The sequence below is a fragment of the Lutjanus erythropterus genome, chromosome 17 (genome assembly GCF_056507025.1).
Source record: "Lutjanus erythropterus isolate fLutEry1 chromosome 17, fLutEry1.hap2, whole genome shotgun sequence".
Taxonomy (NCBI): Eukaryota; Metazoa; Chordata; class Actinopteri; order Lutjaniformes; family Lutjanidae; genus Lutjanus; species Lutjanus erythropterus.
The window spans coordinates 22,471,529-22,495,395 of NC_139333.1; the positions used below are offsets into that span (position 1 = coordinate 22,471,529).

General features: G+C 40.4%; 2 protein-coding genes across 2 annotated transcripts; both read right to left on the reverse strand.

Annotated features, from left to right (window-relative positions):
• Window positions 1-2,658: 2,658 nt before the first annotated feature.
• LOC146312203 (NACHT, LRR and PYD domains-containing protein 3-like) lies at window positions 2,659-8,967 on the reverse strand. The gene is made up of 10 exons (XM_084741617.1): window positions 8,778-8,967; window positions 8,547-8,657; window positions 8,051-8,185; window positions 7,306-7,377; window positions 5,409-7,197; window positions 5,128-5,289; window positions 4,852-5,025; window positions 4,548-4,715; window positions 3,713-3,759; window positions 2,659-3,617 (listed from the first exon to the last, which is right to left on the reverse strand). Exons 2-10 carry the CDS (start codon window positions 8,590-8,592, stop codon window positions 3,097-3,099), a joined length of 3,114 nt encoding a protein of 1,037 aa, XP_084597743.1. The 5' UTR covers window positions 8,593-8,657; window positions 8,778-8,967; the 3' UTR covers window positions 2,659-3,096.
• Window positions 8,968-12,975: 4,008 nt separating this feature from the next.
• On the reverse strand, window positions 12,976-16,023 carry LOC146312204 (uncharacterized). Its single transcript, XM_084741531.1, has 5 exons — window positions 15,775-16,023; window positions 14,355-14,674; window positions 13,960-14,057; window positions 13,624-13,640; window positions 12,976-13,090 (listed from the first exon to the last, which is right to left on the reverse strand). The coding sequence occupies exons 2-5, from the start codon at window positions 14,620-14,622 to the stop codon at window positions 12,994-12,996; spliced, it is 480 nt and encodes a 159-aa protein (XP_084597657.1). The 5' UTR covers window positions 14,623-14,674; window positions 15,775-16,023; the 3' UTR covers window positions 12,976-12,993.
• Window positions 16,024-23,867: the final 7,844 nt, after the last annotated feature.

A 23,867-nucleotide genomic window follows, 5' to 3' on the forward strand; every position in this document is an offset into this window, starting at 1 on the left:
TCCAGATGTGAGAGGATTAATCACCCACTGCCCAATACTTACAGGTGTGAGAATCTGAATTTAAGACTAGATTTAAAGCTCAAGGGGTAGTTCAGATTATTTGAAGTGGGTTTATATGAGGCACTTATCCATATTACCTACAGTAGATGGCAGCTGGAAAGTGTTGCTTTATTTAGAAATAGTTTCACCGCTTTACCTTGTCGCCTTTTCCATCTTGCAGCCACTGTTATTGGAGCCAAATATCACTCCCTCCAGAGAGCAGCACTGTTACCCTACGGAGCATGGGGGTTGTTGGTGTACAGCTGCCTCGATCAGTTTCTGCGAGTTATTGTGTCATTCCAGTGCTTTAAGAGTTTAGCTCGGATTCACCAAAGTCACACAATAACGCACACGGATCAAGGCAGCAGTACAGCAGCAACTCCCCTAGTTCTGCAAAGTGAAATTACTTCTTTCTTCATGGAGTCTGGTTGAACAAGAGAGACCGAAATTTGATGATATTGTAGCCACCTAAAAAAATCAGTTGAAGCGTATGTTATGTTTATAATATTTTTGCCTTACTTTGCCGGCAGACAGCTTTTTCTGATGAGAAACTGCTGTTTAACAAATCAAATATCACTTCTCTCCAAACCAACCAAACTCCATGGATGAAAACAGTGATTTTACCTTCCAGGACACGGAAGTTGTTGATCTGCCGTTGCCTTGATCTGTTAGTTTGTTTGTGTTATTGGGGAACTTTGGTGAATCCGAACTAACTTTTTAAAACACTTAAACACAAATTAACTGAGCGATCGAGGCAGAGGGTGACCAGAAAATCTCATATTCTGTGAGGTAAAATTAGGGATTTCGCCTATGGAGTTTGGTTGGTTTTGAGAGAGTGATATTTGGCTTCTATAATGACAGTTTCCCCTTTTGAAAAGACTGACACAAAGTAGAGCAGTGGAAATTTTCTAAATATAGTTTATGTTAAAATTTATATTATTTTTTTGTTTTTTTAGCAGCAAAAATAAATGTAGCTGCTGACCCTGTCGACAGCAGTAGGCCACATTGCTTAGCTTCTGTGGATGCTAACTGTCATCTGATGTAGTTAATACACTGACTTACACCAAGTACAACCTACAACCGAATTCAAATAATCCAAACTGTCCTTTTAAAGAGCTGTCTTGAAATGTAAAACTATGGGTTCAGCGTCCACAAACAAACTGAAAACAAAGGTGCACATGGTTACTGTGACCAGTCATTACAGTAACTGGTGTAATCCAGAGTTGTTTAAATCAGCTTCAGTTGCATTTTTTGATGCAAACGTGCGGCTCGGATGTTCTGAGAGGAAGCTTTCATTAGTTCAAAGTCTCTGCAGCAAAGAGAACGGCCAGACACAAAAAATTAAATAGAAAAAATTAAAGAACAAAAGACAAAAGAAAGCAAGAACAGGTGTGGACTTTTGATCTCAGCATCACAGTGATGGGGAATCCTCCGCGTGATGAGTTTCTGTCTGTTGATGACGTAGTGCTGCAGACTTTATATTAATCAAAACTTTTGATGTTTAAAATTGTAAAAAATAAATAAAGCAATTTCCAGCAGACAGAAATGAGCACAGAATGACAGCGGATAAATGGACATCAGTTAACGTTTGCAAATTTTTGAGTTGTCTCCGCACTGAAACTGTTCAGTGTGTAAATAAAATATATAATCTGTACAGAATTAATAGCAAATAACAATTTTAAAGACCTGCCTGAACAGCTGTGGTTTGTTAATGGTTGGTTTCTCTGTCACAAATAGCCTAAATATAAAATCATGGCTTTTACTGAAGAGAGGAAGACGCCTTGACTGGCTTTTTGATATGTTTGTGTGTGTGTGAGAGCGAGAGTGTGAGGTATGAGAGTGCTTGTGTGTGTGTGTGCGCGCGCATGTGTGTGAATGTATGTGGGGTCGGTCCTGGTGAATTTCTTCTGAGGAACAGAGGGATCAGCCAACACACACTCACTCACTCACACACACACACACACACACACACATACATGAGACTAAATTCAGTCTTCTTCATTTATCACTTTGTTCCTTTTTTTTTTTTAACAATGTGACTTTTGTGTTTGTTTGGTGTGTGTGCAGCCCTCTGTTCCGTCTTTATGTTCACTGATTTTTGATTAGCCCACCGTCTTGACTGTAATCTTAATTTCTGTTTCTTTTTTTTTTTTTTTTTTCTTTGATTTGTGTTTTTTTTTCATTGCCTCTTGGGACTGCTAATAAAATGATTGTTGAAAGTGAAATTCCATGTTCTACTTCTCCCTTTGGTGTTTTTTTGTGTTTTCATTAATGAAAAGCTTTATTACAAATTATATATATGTGTGTGTGTGTATATATATATACACACACACACATATATATATAAAATGTCATCAAAATACATTCTATTCATATCTCAGTAAAAAGAGTGCCTAGATCATCTTTCTTTCTTTTTTTTTCACCAAATTCTAAAACCTTTTTTTTTTCACTTCCTCTTAGTATCTAGCACTGGTTTCATAAGCTTGGGTTTTAAGGTGTGTTTGCATTTTCTTTCTAAAAAATAACACTAAAAGAATAAGGAAATAAATACAGATTTATAAAGAGGAATAAATTAAAAAATCTGGAAATATAAGGAGAAAAAAATAAGTGTGGAATTAATTTTTGCATTTATTTGTTCATTTTATTTCCCGCTATACAAATATACAAAATAAAATCAGTAAGACGGCACATTTTTCACTTAATCCCACAGTTTCATTGAATTTTTTTAGAAAAGCTGTTGTGAAAATCAGGCATTTTAGACTGCAACAGTCCCCCAAAATCCTGCAAAATTGTGGAGGACTGACCGCTGTTCATACCAGAAGTGAAGCACTTTCAGGATTCACTTGACGGTCTAACAGAACCCCTTCGAGGCAGACCAGAGAGTCTTCACACCAACCAAAACAAACCGCACCAAATGCTGGTTCAAACAAGGCTGGTGTGAATTCGCTCTATAAGGCTCAAGGGCAGGAGGAAAGAAAAAAATACATTATGTTACATGTCCTCAGTGTTTCGTTGGACAGGGACAATGTGAAGCTGTTCACTGTGTCCAGGTAACGTTTAGCACAGGTACACAGTGGAGTCCACCCAGCCAAACCAAAACCCTGGGTAGACCGGCTCAGTGAAGGTGGTGTGGAAGGTGTGGAGGAGGATGGGTTCACCACAGGAGACCATGAAGAAGGACAGAGTCCCCGCTGACCAGTCCAGGTAGACTCCCACTTTGCTGGAGCTGGGTGGGACGTTTAGCGCAGTGCTCATGCCCTTGTGCCAGGTCTTGTAGCCATCTTTGATGCAGAACAGTCCCCAGGAAGAGTCGTTTTTGCCTAACCAGCTGTCATGACCTTCTCCCTTCCTGCACATCCGTCTGTAGGCTACACCTATGAAAGCTCTCCCCCTCCATTCTGTCTCCCAGTAGCAGCGCCCAGTCAGGCCCTCGGTGCACAACACCTGAGTCCAGTAATCAAACCTTTCTGGGTGATCGGGATACTGCTGCTTGGTCCAACGCGTCGCTTTCCTGTTTCCCTCGGACAGAGAAAGGTCTCTGTGTGCTGTGTTTGGGTCCAGGCTGAGTTTTTTGGTGTCTGATGTAACAGATGAAGAATATCAGTCACTATTATACATTAGTCAAGGCTGTCTTATGACTTCAGAAGGAAAGTTCAAAGTTCTGGTTACTCACATTTCTTTGGAGCTGGCTGAATCCTGGATTCACCGCACTGCTCCACACTAAAACATAACAGAAGACCACAGTTTTCAGACATTTGTGTCATTAAATTGGCTAAAACTTTACAAACTGTACACAAAAATGATGGAATGATTCGGGAACAACCAGATAGTTTGTTGCAATGATCCAAGACCTACATAATAAAAAAAAGACCACTACCTAATGATGATGATTAATGATTAAGTTAGTAAGTCCCAGTCTGTTCTGTCATAGAGGTGCATTTTACAGTTGAGAAGGGGCAGATTTATGCCAGGCAGCACATGGTGAAGCACCTACTGCAATGCCACCACAACTGAGCTGAAAGTTTTAAATACAGTTTTTGTGTAGTATAATGTATAATGTTTTCTTATCCAGATGTGTTCAAAGCTTTTAATCAAGTGCTTTTGTATATAATACTCTGTTTTCTTTAAGTTGCATAGAATAGCGTAAATGAGACTGAATAAAATTAATAAGGAAACAATAAAGGGGACAATAAGTCCAAACTTATTAATGTGAACAATGTTATTAATTTAGAAAGTCCAATTTATTTAGATTGTTTGAAACAACCAGCTTTACAACCAAGGTTATTGAAGCCTGCATGTCCCAGTAGAAGTTGTCACATAAAGGTTTTACAGTCGATTTTGTGGCACAGTCTGCATTTCTCATTTCTGCATTTCACACATACAGTATATTAGTCTGCTTATGCCAGTGCCTTGTTTGTTATCGGCTGACATTAACCAGAAGCAGCATATCTGTGATAAGCTAACTTCAGATGGCTGATTATTGAGACTCTAGCTGACGACACCATTACCTGAGTTTCTGCAGGCTGCACCGTGGGTCGTCCAGCAGAGCAGACAGCAGCTCCAGGCCTGACTCTCCTGGGTGGTTGTAGCTCAGGTCGAGCTCTCTCAGACGGGATGAGTTCAAAGCAGATGCCAGGAGAGCGCAGCTTTCTTCTGTCAGTCTGCACAGGGACAAACTTCAAAAGCACAAGAGAACAAGACATTTCATCCGGCTGATCTCCATGACAATGACAGCAACAGCTGAGTTTGCATGTTTGACGCTGTGCTGTATTCTGACGTCAAATAATTAATCGGGTCACTCAGGGTACTCACTGGAGTATTTCCAGTTTACAGCGAGGACTCCCCAGTCCACCACAGAGCTGTTTGACTCCTACGTCCTGTAAGTCGTTGTCAGAGAGGTCCAGTACTTTCAGCTGGCAGGAGGCTGAGCTGATGACTGAGGCCAGGACATCAGAGCTGTGTGCTGTCAGGTTGCAGCTCCTTAGTCTAAACAAACAAAACACACAGGAAATGTTAAAGCCACTTGTTTGGAAATCGTGAAATTAAAATATATTTGATTCAGAAGAAAGAAATTTGTTAGACATTGACCTGAGTGTCTCCAGTTTGCTGCTCTTCAGTCCACCAGAAAGCTGAATTATTCCTGCATCTGTCAGGTTGTTGTTGCCCAGGTCCAGCTCTTTAAGTTTGAATGAGCTGATGCCATTTGCCAGCATTTCACAGCAGGTCACAGTCAGATTACATGCATTTAAACTGCAGCAGGAAAGAAGGTATGAGAAAGATAAATAAAGTCATCTGGAAATGTCCCATTCTGCTGAGACTCATATTTGACCATGTATTTATTTGCCAAATAGTGTAATTTTGGTTCTTACTTTGCCTTTTCGGCGGTTTTCATGACAGGCAGCAGCCGCTGCAGTCCTTCCTCTGACCGGGTGTAGTTGCTCAGTTCAAACACACTCAGCTCCTCCTCTGATGTCAGCAGTACAAAGACCAGAGTGGCCCACTGAGAAGGTGAAAGTTTGGCTTTGTTAAGACTGCCCGATCTGAGGTAGGACTGAATCTCGTCCACAAGAGAGCGGTCGTTCAGCTCATTCAGACAGTGAAAGAGATTGAGGCATCTGTCCGGAGCTGGATTTGTCCTGATCTTCTCCTTTATGTGTTTAATGATCTCTGTTCTTGTCTTTTGGTTTGTTTTGTTGCTGGTCATTAGATGTTTTAGCAGAGTCTGATTGGATTCCAGAGACAGGCCCAAAAGGAAGCGCAGGAAGATGTCAAAATGTCCATTTTCGCACCGCAGAGCCTTTTCTACTGCTTCCTTGTAGAGGATCACCTCTGAAGGATCTCTGAACGGGAACCTCCTCGAAGCGGACGACTTCTTGACCAAGACGTTGGTGTTTTCGTTGTGGAATTTCAGGTAGACGTACAGTGCTGCAAAGAATTCCTGGACGCTCAGATGCACAAAGCAGAACATCTTCTCCTTGCACAGTGACAGCTCCTCGTTGAAGATCTGCGTGTAGACTCCTGAGAACATGGAGGCCTGCGTGACATTTATGCCGTTCAGGCCGAGGTCACTCTCATAGAAGATCAAGTTGCCCTTCTGGAGCTCTTCGAAGGCCAGTTTACCCAGTGAGATGAGGTTCGCTCTCAAGCTGTCAGCGTTCGATTCTCTTCTCCCAGGCAGCCTCTCCTTCATGTTGTCCACATACAAGGACAAAAATTGTATGTACATTTGAGTGAGGGTCTTTGGAGTGTCTTTACTGTCTGTCGTCACCAGCTTCTTCTCGAGAACGCTTGCCGCCATCCAACAGAAGACCGGTATGTGACACATGATGTGAAGACTCCTGCAGGATTTCACATGCGTGATCACCCTGTTTGCCAAGCTCTTGTCGCTGATTTTCCTCTTGAAGTACTCATCTTTCTGGGGGTTGTTGAACCCTCGCACCTCTGTCACCAGATCAATGTGCTCCAGAGGGATCTTACCGGAAGCCACTGGGCGAGATGTTATCCAAACAAGAGCCAAAGGAAGCAGTTTGCCCCTGATGAGGTTGGTCAGAAGCAAAGAAGCTGTGGTTTCCTGCGTCACATCTGATATTATTTCACTTTTGTGGAAGTTCAGAGACAGACGGCTTTCGTCCAGACCGTCCAGGATGAAGAGTATTTTGTTTTTATCATTAGCAAAGATTCCTGTGTCTTTTGTGTCAGAGAAAAAGACACCGATAAGCTCCTCTAGACTGAAGGTTTGCTTTTTCATCAGATTCAGCTCTCGGAAAGAGAGAGGGAACACAAAGTCCAGGTTGGTGTTTTCTCTGTCTTCAGCCCAGTCCAGAGTGAATTTATTGACAGAAACGGTTTTTCCGATGCCAGCAACTCCCCTTGTGATCACAGTTCTTACGCGGTAGTCTCGTCCTTGTTGAGGAACAAAGAGGTCTTTGCAGTGGATTGATTTCTCCTGGGCCACATGCCTCCTGGACGTCGTCTCGATCTGTCTCACCTCATGCTCATTATTGACTTTGCCACTTCCTCCCTCTGTGATGTAGACCTCCGTGTAGATCTTATTGAGAGACGTCTTGTCTGTTCCTGATGACATCCCCTCGCGAAAGTGACTGAACTTACTCTTCAGAGCAGCTTTCAGTTTTTGTTGACATTCTGCGATCCTATTATCTGAACAATAACATGAATTCAAAGGTTATTTAGGTTTTTTAGGTTGAAGAACTTCTCTCAGTACGTCAAATTCCTAAAAGCATTTAAGTAATGGTGGTAAGAACTCACTTTGAGGCTGCAGTGTGCCACAGCTGTCTATAATGTCATGGTTTGGTGCTTCTGTTGAAGAAACGATAGACCCTGCAAAAGAAGACAGGGATCAGTAGAGCTCAAATGCAGGTTCAGTTAATCCTCAGGGCATTTTCACACTTTCTGCACATATATGAACTCAGACTGCTCTGAAATGAAACAAACTCAGACCCTAACCCTGTTCTTAACCTGTTCATTGTAAACACAAACCTTTTGCCATTGTATTTTAGCCCTGTAGGCTCCCACCAACAGGGAACTGGGCCGTTTCGATCCAAGCAAATCTAATCAAAGCTAATTCTGAACTGTTCTGAGCATTTCCACCAAAAATAATTTGGTTCCCAGCTTGAACCAAAAAATAGCAGGCTTTTCTGTGGAACCAGAGTGTAATATTGTGTCATATTCTACAGACTGTTGTGCACTGAGCAACACCTTCTGCTGGTAATATCCTCGATTACAATGGTTCTGGTGGAAATGCGTGCTGGATCACTTGATAGCAGCAAGTTTCCAAAAATCTTGAAAGACACTGGAGCTAATTTGGTTCACTGGGATGCTTGAAAAAAACAAACAGATAAACAGATGGCTGCTGAAAACAGTCGCAAAACCAGATATGAAACAAAGAAAACATCAAACAGCAGCTGTCTTTTAACATACAGCGCTAAGGTTTTCCTTCAGTTTTCAGTTCATATGAAAGCAAAACGCTTCATTACACCCTTAAAATATCTACCTTGGTCTGTTGAGTAGATACTGATGTTTACGCTGCCAATGCTCGAACCAATGAAGGAGGGAGCGACCACATTGCTTCCACTCTGCGCAGTGTAGCTGGGACTGAAATGCTGAACTGTCGCCTGTAAAGAAGGAACTGAAAGAAACCACAAAACTCAATTTCAGCAGTTTGTAACAAAAAAAAAAAAAAACAGTGTAGTGAATGATCACTGAAGCTGGATCAAGAACCATCTGACGCTCGTTTGGTTATCAGTCAAATCTTATATCTACGGTTTGAAAAAGGTCCAAGGCACTAAAAAGCATTTATTCTGAAGGCTGTTTTATAGTGGAAAGTTTAGAATTTCACTATTAAATCTGAATCATGTCTTTTTAGCTTTGTGCCACCAAAGAGCACATTCATTACACCTGGATTCTTCTGCTTTTTTGCTCATATTTACAGTTTTGGACTGAACTCTTCCTTTGCACTACTTTTTTTCTCGTCATCCCAACATCCTTACCTTGAGAGACCTCGACTGTCTGATCAGCAATACTCTTTTGCTCCATGTTTTTCTGCAGCCCTACATGATTTCTGTCGGCTGGTACTCCTCATGAATGGTCTTTATCTGGGTCTTGGACAAGAGATGAAAACATTACAAAAAATAAAAATCAGCATTATTTTAGATGCATAATGATATTGTATTCAATCAGGGCTAAAATCCAACAGATTAAAAGTTAAAGGAAATTCTTACCCACTTCAGCTGTGATTCAGATGCTGACAGCGACTGATTATAAGCAGAGGAGTATTTTCACAGACATAAGAAACTGTGTCTCGTTTCCTTCCTGGGTGACAGTGAAGAAAACAGGAAGCTGGGTTTTTGTCTGCGCTGTCTTGCTTAATTTAAGGCCTCTTTGAATAGACCACAGCTCTTAAAACAGTTTCATTTCCGAGAAAATGAGACCTGCAGCAGCATGTTCTGGGTAGCTCTGTTGGTATATTATACAGTGAGTTTGTTAATGAAATGATTTTGCAGCAAATAAAGAACTTTTTCAATATTAATATCAAGTAATTCTTGAGACATCACAGTTTCACTTTATTACACCTCAGCAAAGGCAATGGCTTGAATTCTAAATCATGTAACATCTGCAAAAAATATATAAAAAGATTAACAAAAAAAATATAGAAACCGTAAAATAAACTGATATTCCTCATGTCAAATATTTTCTTCAGTTCATTAAGAAACAAGAGTCTTAGAAGAGGATGAACACATCCTTCTTTTCTTTCTTTTTTTTTTTTTTTTAAGTCTCTTCACCTGGACAAGCTTTCGCATGTACATTTGCATGTAGTACTACCACAGTGTAGAAATAATCCTGCATTGAAAATGACAAGTATTTTCATTAAAATACACTTAAAGTAGCAAAAGAAATATTTCTCATTATGCAGAATGGCTTTAATGTTCCAGTGTTGGTAAATGTGTAGGTAATTTTAATTTATTTATATATTTTTATTTTATTATGTTACATACTGCAGGGTAGCTTGTGGATTTCCCATGGGGACCAATAAAGCTTTATTGATAAAATGATCAGAAATTATTCATTAATTATATTGTGTTAGTCTGAGTTTGCAAAACTTGTTACCAATGTTGTCAGATAAAAGTAGCTGAGTGAAAAGTACAATATTTGCCTATGTAGACATGTAAAATAGCAGAAAATACTCAAGTTGCAAGTACTTCCAATTTGTACTTATCTGTATTTAGTTACTGTCTTACAGCTGGATTCGTTTCCCAGTGCTACACATCGGCTGCCCTCTGCTCCTGATAATCAGATGGGTTAAATGCAGAGACTGATTCTCACTGTGTTGTACTCTGTATAGTTGCATTTGTTGACCTTAACCTTTACTTTCCACCACCACATTGGTTAGCATTAGCTAATGCTAACTAGTTTAGCAACATTGACATGACAACTAGTCTTTGACCAAATGATCACAAGTCTCGTCTTCACCATGTTCTCCAGGATCAACAGAATAACAAGCACGGTGCATAATCTGTGATGCATTCTGTGTTTCCATTGCTTTCCTCAATCTTCCTCTGCAAAAATTAACCTTGCAGACAAGGGCGAAGGTTTCATTTCAACACCGGGGAAGGATGCAAATGAAGTCAGGGAGAGAAACTTCTGAACATCAAACACTTCATATTCTGCATTCTGGGGATTTTTTTTCCTGCCAGTTTGTGGCTTTTCTGCATCAGTTTATAGTGGAAAATACTGAGCTAAATACTAAACACCAACGTCTCCTTCCAGAAATTATGACCTGGCTACTCAAGATAATCCACAGACCTTGCTGTGAGCAGTTTCATTTAGGAACCACGTTTTTTCTAGTACAAAGAAAGACCCTAGTATTCGGTTGAGAAGAGTGAGAACTCAGCTGTCACTGGTCGTGTAAAATTACTGCAGTTGTACCACTTCACCAATGAATCAGCTATATGCTGTCTTCACTGTTTTTTACAGAGGAGTACAGAAGACTGATAGAAAGCGTAACATTATGACATCACAGTGAAGTTGATCTTTTACCTTTTGAATATAAAACGTCATCACCTCATCATTTTATTCTATCAGATATTTGTGTATAATTTTGTCATAATTAGTGTATGAAATCTTGAGTTACGATCAAAAGCGTGTTTAGAGAGGTTAGTGTGACCTTGACCTTTGACCTTTGAACACCAAAATGTGATCAGTTAATCTTTAAGGCCAAGTGAATATTTGTGTCAAGTCTGAAGAAATTCCCTCGTGGCGTTGTTGAGACATGGTGCTCACAAGAATGGGATGACCTGAAAACATAATGCATTAACATAAAGACATAAACCTCTTTTTTTTTAAAGGGTTTTTTGAGGGTTTTCAAGAATTTTGAATCACAGAGGCCTGTCAGCATACAATCATGTAAGTACACAAAAACTTTTTGGCTGATGGGTCCAGTAGTATTCGAGATTAGCTGCAGACAAGCTGTAAGGCCAGTGATCACTCACACACACGGGGAAGCGACTGCATGATCCCCTCCTGGCTTCCACCTGGTGGGGATAATAAAATCAAAGTACGTCTGTGCACTCGTAGTTAACTGACAGTTTGATTGCCTTGAAATAAACACACTTGTTGTGTGTGCATGGGCAGGGTGCTGTCCATGGTGCTGAATATTTTTCATTTTGCAGGCTCTTCCCAAGTTGTAGTTGTAGGTTATGAACAATGCGGAGCAGCCGCACGCATCCAAATACTGTTTAAGGCAGGCGCCGGACAGCATGAAAGAAGGTCCACACACTTTAGCTCCTTTAAGGGCAATTTATTGGCACATCCAGCGGTGACATTTCAAGCATGCAGAGACGCCATCTTTAAATAAACACGCTCTGGTCATATCAAAGTCACATGATGATGCCAGTGAATATAAAACCCACACACAACAACACATTACATTGCACCCACATGTTAAGAAAAATACATATATACATAATAATGGATAAGAGTCTCAGCTTTTGTGAGGCCTCAGCTGCAGTTTCATGCTCTGTCACTTTGGTTTAAGTAGTACAGTTGATCAGCTGCTGACAGTTTTGACTCTTAAGCTGTTGTGAGCAATTTTAGTTGACAAAAAATATATTTTTTAAAATGATTGTCTGTGTAGACCACACATGTTTACAGTTGGAGGATGTAAGAATCACTTTAGGTCAACAACAATAATAATAAATATTAAAATGAGAAAAAAAAAATTCATGTGTTTTTTTGTCAAAGCCATGGGGAGCCACTGGAAAGGGGCAAAAGAGCAGCATGCAGCTCTGTTTTTCGGTGGCCTCGTTTTAACTTGGATCCACTTGTGCTCTTTTAACTAGCTCTCTCTTTCACTTTCTCTCTCCCTCTCTCTTAGATACAGATATTTCTTCTATCCAGACTTGCTCATTATTATTTGGAAAAAGTCAGCTCCATGATCACCAGTGGATTTTGGTTTAGAAAATAAGGCATCTGCCGGACTTAACCAAATACAGATAATTTTCTTAGTTAAACAGATACAGATATAAATCTAACTCATGACATCTTGATGGTGTTGGCTGAAGTAGCGACAGTCCACATCTGTTGTTCTCTATGTATTTTTGTGTGTGATAAAAGCAGTCAGTGCCATTCAGTATTATTTAACCCACAGTAGCCCATTTCATGGTATTTCTTGCTGTTGGGATGTCGTGCTATAATAATACACATGAACACGCAAACACACTGCTTGTCTCCACCCTCTTCGGAGATGAATGAGCCGACCCTGCTCCGTGACCGAGTGACTCAGTCTTAGACGTCTCTTGTTTCTCCACGGATGGATCCAACCCTGAGCTCTGACTGTCTGGGCTGTCGTTTCCTTTTGTCTGCGTGGTCAAATAAAATTTTAGAGTGATGAGTTTTGTGTCTGCGTACAATTGTCCAACTGTGATCGAATCGTCGAGCGTCTCCACTTTATAATTTTTGAGATCTAATTCAAAATCTGACAAGGACCCCAGACTGTTTTTCCCACCTGGAAAGAACAGGCTAATCGCTTCTTGCATCAAATCCTTTTTCTGAGCATCCTTTGAAATGCTGAGTCTTCTCATTCCCCCTCCTCGTTTGTCTCCTACTTCCTTGAAAGCCTTTTTTTTATTATCATAATGCATCCATCCTACTTTTATCTTTTTCTTTGTCTTCCGGCCATTGTTTTCCTGAGTCTGTTGGGAATGATCCCCTTGGTTTGTGCTGCTGTGTTCTTCATCACAAGGTTTTCTTCTGGACAGTTTTGGCATCCTTTCCCAAAAAAAAATCCTTCCTCTGAAATGACCGTGTTTCAAATGTGAAGTCTTTAAGTCGCCATCTGTCACCAGCACTATGGGACTGTCACCGATCTAAACATGCAGAAGGAAAGGTTTGTCAAAAACAACAAGTCTGATTATTGTCTACAGCTGTTTGTTTGTTCGTTCAGCCCTTGCAGTTATTTACCTTGTCCTCCTCTATGATCTCTATTGTGTCTTCTGGTACAGGTCTCTGTCTCAAGAAGTCATCTGGGTCATCCATCCTGTGAGCATATGAAACAAGGGATGTTACTGTAGGCTCTCATCAAAAATCCAAACACAGCAAGAGTCTTGGGCTGCGATTTCGTAAGTGGGCACTGTGACTTTGTTTTACTAGTCAATCCTAATATGAAATGCCTAGTGTTTTTTTTTTTTAAGACAGTGAAAATCATGTTTTTAACCTTGTTCAGATGCCCATGTGGTGTTTTTTGTGTGTTAAAAGACATTAAAGCAGAGAAATAATCAATAAACAACATGTCTGAGCATTGAAACTGCAGTGAGAAAGGGCAATCTAAAAAAAAAAACAGATTTAGTCAGGCTGGGTATATGACATCATAAACCTAAGAAACCAATCCTGTTAGTCGAGGGGGTGACGATATACACATCACACTGGTCACACACACACACACACACACACTCACACACATATTCGTATATAATAACAACTCTTTTAGTGGAAATGGTCGATTGTTTTATGACAGAAAAAAATCTGATTTTTTTTAAAAGGAAAAAGCTCAGAAGGATGAATAATACTCACCTTTCCACTATGATGGGCTGCAAATAAAACAAGAGATACATTAGCAGGCTTCAGATTATTTCGTATGATTTAGACCTTAGATCTTTTGAGCCTTTCTATCATCCAGTCTGCTTTGTAACTTACATAAGATTTGACCAATCAAATTCAAATTATATTAACTATATTTAATTAACTGCTGGTGATGAATTGACTTTTTCAAAAGCCTCCTGCTCCTCTTTGATGTTCTTGTATGGAGTCTGACATTAAAATCTCACTTGAATTTGTTTAAGGAGAAAGACTTTAACTACAAGACTATGTGTAATGTACTGTAGTTAAACAGACGATTAAATAACTCACCTTATTCAACTTTGAGTTTTCACACAAACTTGGGACAGTTGGATCTACGTCTCTCACAGGCTCATGTGTTTGCTTGTGCTTGTCTCTGTCTGCTTTTGCTGCAAATCAAATAAACAAGCTATTAGGAAATATTATCTTCCTCAGTGGGTATTTTATGTTATACTTTACTGAAACATTAACTCTCTTTCTGTTTTCACATGAAGCTCAGGAACAGATAATGACACTTAGAGCAACTTGTAACAACTACACAATAAAAATTACACTATAAATGTATAAAACATTTGTGTTCTCTACATTTTTATTGTCCATTAAAAATACATAAAACATGGAAGTATAAACTGTCCGTGCTCACAGGTTACCAAGCAGGCAGGACACAGCTGTACAAAGAGATATACCTTGACTTAACTTGTTTGCAGGGTTATTAAGTGCCATCTCACGGAAAATTTTCACTGTCACGGCCACAGCCTCATCTTCCCCGTAAACCTGAACCAGTTTATCCACAGTTTGCTCTGTGGTAGCGTTCTGTAGCTGGGACTCTGTGATGGGTCGGGATCCATCTTTTTCATTCAGCTTCAAGTGCCACTGAAATTTCCTCATGTCCCCTTCAGTCAGCTGATCCAGGTAAGGTTTCAGCAATATTTCTATTTGCACAGGCGTCATCATTTTTAGCTTTCAGCAAGTTCACAGGATGTGAAACTATCAAGAACGGAACTGACTGTGGAAGACAAAAACAAAGAAATAACTCATTTACACACGAAGAACCTTGTTAAACTGATTTAACCTGGGCTAGTTAACACAGCTCAGTTTGAACATATGATAAATGATTTCTCATCAGAGTGGGATCAGTCTTTTGAAGCACCATGTGCACAGCTGTCTTCTTTATGGGGCTCCAGTTTCTACATGTTGCAGCTTTATCTGTTGAACAGATGGTGGAAGCAAAGTCCAACTTTTACTACTGGCTCTGTGTAGAGCAGGCTTTGACTTTAAGTAAGCTAATAATGACAATATATATTTTATTTTTGAATAACTCTGCCAGCTGAAGTGTGACAGGCAGAGCTGTTAGAGTGATAAAATAAATACAGGGTGGTTGGTGTGTGTGGATAGTTTTAAAGATGATAGTAATACGTTTGTACTTTATCAGGCGCCTGCCCCAGACGTGCTGCAAAGGATCAAAGCTTGAAAAATAAATAATTTATTTAGATCAAACACTAACCAAAATCACTCAAAATAATAGTGAAAATAATGTTTGACGAATACATAAATTAACCCTGGTCTGTGTTGGGTTATTTAGCCATCTAGATTTATTGGGTGTTGCAGAGTTTTGGAGATATTAGCTGTAAAAAATAATTGGACTAAATGGTAGACCTCATTCCGAGCCATTTCATTTAGGAACTACTTTCTCTCTGCGGTAGAATCTACCAGATCTACTTTAGAAACTATGGGGGCAGCTTTCTTTTTGACTAAAAGAAATGAAGTAGTTCCAACATGAAAATGCCCACAGCGAGGTCTGTGGATTATCTTCAGTAACCAGGTCATGATTTTTGGACTTTGTCTGGCTTTGTCTGTCAAACCTCTCAGCAAACTCTGTTTTTAAATGCACTATATGAATTAAGTTATTATTATTATTATTTATTACAATCATTGCCAATTCATAACAGTTTAAGCTAACGATATAGATAATGTTTTACACTACAGCAGACAGCAAACTTACACCAACATGCTGTATGTCAAAGCACAACAACCACACAGTCAACAACACAGAATTAAAGCACAAAAACTGCAAAATATATGACCCACGATGTAAGATTTGCTTACCTGCTTTAATAACAACTGTGATCACCATCTGATTCCCACGCTGACAGCGACTGATTGTAAGCAGAGGGTTTTTTTTTTTTTACAGAAACTGTCGCTCTCTTCCTCCCCGGGGTGATTGTGAAGAAAAAAGGAAGGTGGTGTTCTTTATCTGTACAGTTTAGCATTATTTAAGGCTCCTCGAATAAACCACAGCTCATAAAATGGTTTCATTTTAAACTGAACTAAAAAACAAACTGCAACAACATGTCTGATTTGTTTTATTGGTCAGTTATACACTGATGCTCTCAGCAGCAGGATTAGGCATTTAAAAAAGGTTTTCCTGCAGGCTTGTTTCTATCATGTACATTTTTAAGATCGAATATATAAAATCTGCAGGTATAATGTTTACCCTCAAGTTTTAGAACTTAAAAAGGTACAGTGTTTGTGTCGCAAAGAGATAAATGACACCATTTTTAATGCTATATGAATTTGTATAAATTAACAGAGAGAAATTATTGATGAGACAGGCAGCAAATCTGTGAAATCCGTCTCTGAAACCATTTTCACTCCTCCAATTCAAGCCCTGAGGACTGAGCTCCGTCAGACACAAGAACCCTAATTAGCACTGGACAGACAGGCCTCAACACTTGACAGGACACAGTCGTGGGCGGACACATTGCGGAGGGACGTTTGAGGAGATGAAGATGTGATTGAAACAGAAAGTTGGAAGCATGAAGGACAAACTGAAATGAAAAAGGACTGGTGTACCTGCTTCAAACAAATCACAACAAGTTTAATATTCAAGCTCCTCTTATTTCTTAAGATTGTCTCTCAAGACCCAGTCTGTGCTGCAACAGTCTTTTCTGACTGATAATCCTTTATTTAGATTTATTAATCTAAACTGTCGTGGTTTGGTTTTAAGAGAAACTTTACTTTCCTGTCATTGTCATGGTAGATCTGTTCAGCCACAGTACTTCTGTGTGGTTACCTAAATTTAAGAAGTTCTCAGAGCTTCATACCCAATGGCTGTGCTAAAAAGGACAAGACTTGAAACCTCAGAACATGCTTCGGTCGAGGCTACATGCATAAGCACAAGAGAAACGTGAGTTTTTGCACAGCTGTATTCACGAAAAACAGAAGTGATCCTTCCGTGTTGTTGTCAAGCAAAGCAGTGAAACAAAAGGATGGATCCAGAATGCAGACTCAAGGCAGAACGGCAGCAGTTCAAAGTGATTTAATAACAAAATACAGCTGGCTTACGGGGATGTAGAGGAAATAAATTCCTCGGAGTGTGCTATTTTAACCGAGAAAGCAGAGTTTTCGTGCTTGTGGGGCCGTGTAGCAGTGCTTGCATGCATCAGGACGCAGTACATGTGAGCTTCAAACTTCAAACTGAGCTTCCACCTTAGCCTAAAGCTACCGAGAGGCAGAGACTAGAAATCCAAGCTGAAAAAGACTGTAGTTCTTCCTGCGTCCAGTCCTGCAATAGAACTCCTCTTTCTCTGCCATTATAGCAACACTGAGGAATTAATTGCTTCAGCTGACTACATTTACCATCAACTCTGACTGGACATCAACATGAAAAGCACCAACTCTTGTGATCAACCTGTGTGAGACACCTCACGATAATGTTCACTGCTTCAAACGTCACAAATACATGACGGCAGTTTATATCCAAAAGATCAAAGGTCAACTCCACTGTGACATCATAATATTCAGCTCTCTATCAGTCCTCCTCTTTAAAAATAATGTCTAAGTGAAGACAACATTTATTTAATTCCTTCAAAGTTACAGGTCAGTGCAGTGGTGATTTGCTTATTACGTTTCTTCAAAGTCTTCACCACATGAAACTGGACAGACACGGATGTAAACTGTAACTTGACTAGTTGGTGGATACAAACAACTGTGAGGCAGTAATTCTATTGTTTGACTGCTCTTTTCTTTACGACCACTGACAGCTGACTTCTAACTCTTCTTAACCGTCACAAGTGATCCACTTCAGTTTGAAATCTTGTTCCAGTTAGGAAGGTCATGTTAATATTGGCAGAACTTTGCAGTTTCTTGCTGGTTGTGTCCAGCAGTTGTGGTGGTATTGCAGTAGGTGCTTCACCATCTGTTGCCTGGTCGGGATCTGCACTCGACTGAATGTAGTCCTCTTGTTTCAAATGTATCAATCCACACATCTGCCAAATCTGGTGCTTTTATCACAGAATGAACAATGCGTTAGCTGTGCCGCTCCACTAATGGCCTCTCCGCCCTCCAAAGCTGTCAGCCTAGAGGAAACACCACAACGCATTGTGAACAATTTCTTATTTCTGTGGTATCAGTCATTTAAAGCACTGATTAAATGCAGAAGTGCCTTTTTATGGGCTTCCATTTTCTACAAGCTGCAGTTTTGCCTGTTGAACAGATGGTGGAAGCAAAGTACAAGTTTTGCTGTGCTGGTTTCACTTCTGGCTCCATGTTCAGTCCAGGTGCTGACTGATAGGAGATTTAAAGGCACATAATGATACCAATGTTTGTTTCGACAAAGGTTGTTTATTTATTTATTTTATTTATTTTTTAGGTTGCAGGTGAACCGAACCTGAATACAAATCAAGATAAATCAATTAGGGGCTAAATAAAGCACCACAGAAGAAAAGTTCAATTGCAATGGAAACTAAATTATAGACTATGAGTGCATCTAGGTATTTAAACTAATGCAAGCCAATGGATTTTAAAAAAACTCTAATTCTTCTGCATCATTTGCTGCTCAACTTTGTTATTTGGGTGGTGCTTGTGCAGATGCTGCTAATGATAGGAACAATGAGAAAGGTGTCACTTTCGCTTTAACTGCTGTCAGTTGCTTTTGTTCAGTGACCTCTAGTGGAGAGAGCTGTGCACTGCATCATGTTACCCCAACAACTATGCCAATTTTATGATACATGTCGATGCAGGAATGATTCATATTCCCAAACTTTTTCATTGACCCCATGCAACAGATAAGACCCCCATTTTAAGAGGATTTTTGCCTTAAAGAATCCCTTCTGTTTAGGTTTTAGCTTTAAAAATAATAATAATAATACATTTTTCATAGTCATTTAATAATCCGACTATGATCACTATTAAATACAGTCAATCAAAACTGTCAACTCCTTTTATATTAGTATGGATAAGTATTTTTATACTTTAGATGGGTGTAATTTTCAGTAGGCCTGGTTAGAATCCATGTGTAGTAATCAGGAGTATTGTTGAGGAACCAGAATATGACAGGGTCATGACGAATGTCTAACAGCAGTGAAGTATACGTGACTAGGTTGAATAAACAATAAAAGGATTAACAGGAGACAAACAAAACTTTGAGTGACTAAACTGTATAATCATCGGGAACAGGAGCTGAGTACATGTCACCTCTGATTTCTGCTGTGACGTTCAAAAACATACCACTATTTATTTATCCTGGCCAAGCTGACATCATCAACACCCCGCTTTTCACCCCAAACAGCTCCACACGCACTGCCCGGCGCAACCACGACCGTCGATGACTGACTCTCTGAGCAGCGGGGGGTCAGTAGCTTATTGCTCCAGGGCGTCACGACGGTATCTGCTGAAGGAGGAAAAGAGCGTTACTCATTCACTTCCCCCAGTCAGATTATTCCTCCGAAGCAGTGGAGAACAGGAGTGTCATGACTCAGCTCTTGGCCCCGTTCACTCTCTCTCAGTTGTGATGATGTAACAGATGGCATATTCACCCTCATTAGTCACAACAAAGGGAAAGTCATGCCTAAATGTATCGCAGCTACTGAAGCCCTGTTTGCACAATTACTCTATTCTGGATACAAACAAAGCTTCAGTTAGCCATGGGAGTCTGCTACAAACAGAAATGTGATATTTTGGCTCTGCAGATTTGTACCACAGGACTGTTTTAGGTCCAAGAAGGCATGTAAGCCTGCATGGGTGTATGGCTGCAAGCTTCAGCTGGCCTCATACGAAAAGACATGAAGTTGGTGAGATTTTCTGAATATAGCAAAGCGGTTTGATAATCTAGTCACAGCGTGTGTGGATGGTGTGAGGACATCAACATCCTCTCGCCATTTTTTGAAAGTGCTGAGTGTTTTTTCACAGCAGGATGGCATGAGATTAAGTGATGTCAACAAATAGCTGCCACCCTCATGCACATTTTCCACTACGAAATCAGGAGGGAAGTTGACACAAAGAGCTGGACTTCTCTCTTGTGTCAGAGTAAAGTCAGAGTCAGCTGGTGATGGCTGGAGTCCAAATCATAACTTAATGCATTAAAGGATTTAAAGTGGAGATGTATTAACTACTTATCCGTAGTCTGTGTATTTTCTACAGTATATGGTGGTTGGCAAACATGCTAAGTAGAGCTTCTCGCTTCTCTGACAGCAAAACTACAACCATTGTGTTGTCCTTTGAAGTTTCTACTCCAGCCCATGACTTGTGTTAGTATTTACATGTTTCACGATAATTAGGGTTCAAATTAATGCCAAATGAATAAGTGTCTGAGAGAGTTAATAATAATAAAGATGATAATCTTTTAGAAGGAGTAGAGCTTTGTAACTGTTAAATTGAGCAAATTGTCAATGGAGTCTGGCAGGCAGTCACTGAATTCAAACTGCAGAGTGTGTATTTTCAGGATAACAGACTTAGTTTTACATCGACAACAGACAACTGGCAGTTAAAACAGCTGATCAGTTTACAGCGGAAGACTTGTCGTTGCTTGTTATTGTCAAATTACAGCGTTGCACTCGTTGTGCATTCCTGCATTGTTCCTGCACTCCTGCAGTGTTCCTGCAAATAGGATTTCAACCTGTTTAACACACAGTCTATGGCTCCAACTTATTATTTCGACTGCACAATTGCTCCATATTGCTCCTTTAAAGCTGTAATATTTCCAGATTAAAATAATCTAAAAAAACTGGACTGATATTATATATTTTGTTGAGTTGTGTACTTACATTATCCCAAATGTTTCCATCAATCTTTAAACACAGAGAAATCTGTAATTTATTCAAGGTAACAGTGCATTTCCTGCTACTTGTTGCTAGCTAGCTGCTAGTTGCTACAACTTCCAGGAAACTACAGGGTGCATGTGTCAGAGTGTGGAAGGAAGTCTGTGCATGTGACTAAACGTAGCATCTTTTCTTATTGCTTTAATGTGACAGACTCCGAGTGACAGAATTTACATGTCGTGCATTTAAGTGTATTTAGACTTCTTCACTGCTCAACATTGGCGTCAGACAGCTTTCTGATGAGTAACTTTTTTTTATATCACTTGTTATATCGCTCTCTCCAAAGTCACCAGACTCCTTTGACAAAAATAGAAATATTATTAAGCACAAACAACTAGAGGATAGAGACAGCTTCTCTGCTGCTCCACCCTTAATAAAGTGTAGACTTAAACATATTTTTGTAGGTGGGTAAATATGTTTTCACAGCAGTTCATTGCTTAACTTCCTACACCGGTGCACCTGCTGCTATTCCAAACTGGTTGCATGCAGACAGCCATCTACTGTGAGTAATACACTAACTACATTCTTAGAAATAAAGGTGCTAACTAGAACCATATGGAGTTCTTTGGCTTGTTCCCATAGGAGAACCCTTTTGGGGTTTAACCCTAACCTTTTATAAAGGCTCCACAACCCAACATAAGAGGGTTATACATAGAACCATCTGTCAAGGTTTTGCCCAGAACCCCCTAGGAGAGGTTCTAAAGGAGAACCCTTCATGCAATGGTTTGACCCAGAACCCTCTCTGGGGGTTCCAGCCTAAATCTACCCTATTATAGTACAAAGAAACCTTGTCAAAAGAGCTCCTTTTTCCAAAAAGGATTCTTTGTGTAAAAACTGTTCTTAATGGAATCCTTAGTCTTACAAGGAACCCTTTCTTCAAAAAAGCATTCTTCAGATGCAAATGGTTCTCTGTAGAACCTCAGCCCTTCAGGAAGAGCTCTTTTGGAACCCTTAATTCTAAGAGTATCTGGATAAGTACCTCATACAACCCCAGTTCAAAACTCCAGTCTATCCCTTGAAGTGCACTGAGCAGAGTAGCCAAAAGGTTGTTCAAGAGGAAGATGGCAATAGGTCTGACTGTAATAAAGCTACAATAATAATACTACAATATAGAAAATGGCACACAGACTTTTCTTTCTTTCTTTCTTTCCCTCACTGAGCGCAGATTTTCAGCTAAAACCATCCTACTTTCTCTTCTCTCGGCCTCCCGTGCTCTCACTCCTCTTCCCTCCTCTGCTCCTCTGTCTCTCATCAAGCCGGCAAGGCGTAGTGTGTGGTTGGTGTGAGATAACAAAGGCTGAGGAGTTCACCATTATATAACTTCTGTGGAGGCTGAGGAGGTGGAGGAAGAGGAGGAGAGGCAGCAGGGTTAGCACGTAGGAAAAGGAGGGCAGGAGAGGGCTAGTAGCCTACGTTGCAGTGCTCATTTGTCTTCCACATAACACACACACACGAACACACACACACACACACATGCTGGCCTCCTTTTGCTGCTCTCCATCGTGGATTCAGCAGGCTGCACTTGCAGATATGGCCTCATAATATTTGAACTTTTTCAGTGTTTCAGCTTTGTGTTCCCACGCTGACAACCACACATAAAGATTTTCAAGTGAAATCACCATTTTGCTCTCCATCTCTCTGACGGTGTCTACACTCTTAGCAATAAGGGTTTTCGAAAAGGGTTCTTCCTGAAGGGATGGGGTCCTACCCAGAACCATTTGCTTCTGGAGAACCCTCTTTTGAAGAAAGGCTTTGTCAAGGGTTCTTTGTAAGACTAAGAGTGCTATCAAGGAACCTTTTGGTAGACAGAGTTCTTCAATGATTGTTAAAATCCTTGAAACTGAACTACCGTAATATAAAAGGGTTCTCTGTAGAACCCCCTGGGTGGGTTTGAGATAAAATCCTTGGAATATAAAAGGGGTCTTTGTAGAACCTCCTCTGGGGGTTCTAGATGAAACCACTGGAACATAATGGGGTTCTCTGTAGAACCCCCTGGGTGGGTTTGTGTTAGCATCCTTAGATGGTGGAAAAATTCTGGACAGAACCCCCCTGGGTGGGTTCTGAATAAAATCCTTGTAAAATGAGAATGTTCTTGGTAGAACCCCCTTAGGGTTCTAGATGAAGCCATTGGATTATAAAAGGGTTCTTGGTAGACATTCATGGGTGGGTTCTTGTAAGCATCCATAGATAGGTGAAAATATTCTGGATTTAATGGATTGAGGTACAATCCTTTATGTTGGGTTCTAGGTAGAACCCGCTGAAAGGGCTCCAAGTGGAACATTTCTAAAAAGTTGTACCAGGATTCATTAGAGGTTCTCCTATGTGGACAAGCTGAAAAACCCTCTATGGTTCTAGTTAGCATCTTTAGTTCTAAGAGTGTATGTGAGTGAGTGAGTGCTGAGCAGGCGGCCACACACACACACACACACACACACACACACACACACACACACACACACACATACACACACACACACACACACACACACACACACACACACACACACACATACAGCGGGCCTCTATGGTTCCCTCCAGCCCCACCCGCCTGTCCTCTGATGGCCTCCCACTCATGCCACATTAAACATTTAGTGAAGCTCTCTGGATCCGTGTGACACCATCTTTTAGCGCCGCCAAGCTAACAGCCCTCACACTGTGGAAAAACATAGGTGCATGCTCGTCGGTGGAAACCCGATACAGCGGTCACACTATTCCCTCTACCCATCCCTGTCTCTCTTATGCACACACACGCACACACACTCATGCGCAGACTCAAATGCAAAAGGCAAAATCAGTGGTTCAGAAAGGCCTACTGTGTGAGAGCAAGACCTGCATTAATCAATATTGATTCCTGGAGTGTGCGTCTGCATGTGTATGTGCATTTACTTATGCAATGTGTGTTTGTGAATGTCACATTTTGCCTCTCTGCTGCAGTGAGGTGTGACCCACGGTTGGGTGTTTCCCAACCAGTGCAGTGAAATGCTGCTGTGATGTTCCCTGCAATATTTTGAAGATATGAGAAGAGACAGGAACTGGATGTCAAAGCTGTTTTTCAAGACAGTCGGATGCACCACTGCGGGATCGTGTACCTTTCAACAATAT

Coding starts and splice junctions, on each gene's coding strand:
- LOC146312204 (XM_084741531.1), bottom strand. CDS start 14,622: ATGATGACGCCTGTGCAAATAGAAATATTGCTGAAACCTTACCTGGAT. Junction 14,058..14,354: donor TGCAAACAAGTTAAGTCAAG/GTATATCTCTTT, acceptor TTTGATTTGCAG/CAAAAGCAGACAGAGACAAG.
- LOC146312203 (XM_084741617.1), bottom strand. CDS start 8,592: ATGGAGCAAAAGAGTATTGCTGATCAGACAGTCGAGGTCTCTCAAG. Junction 4,716..4,851: donor TGTAAACTGGAAATACTCCA/GTGAGTACCCTG, acceptor GTGCTTTTGAAG/TTTGTCCCTGTGCAGACTGA. Junction 3,618..3,712: donor TCAGCCAGCTCCAAAGAAAT/GTGAGTAACCAG, acceptor CTGTTACATCAG/ACACCAAAAAACTCAGCCTG.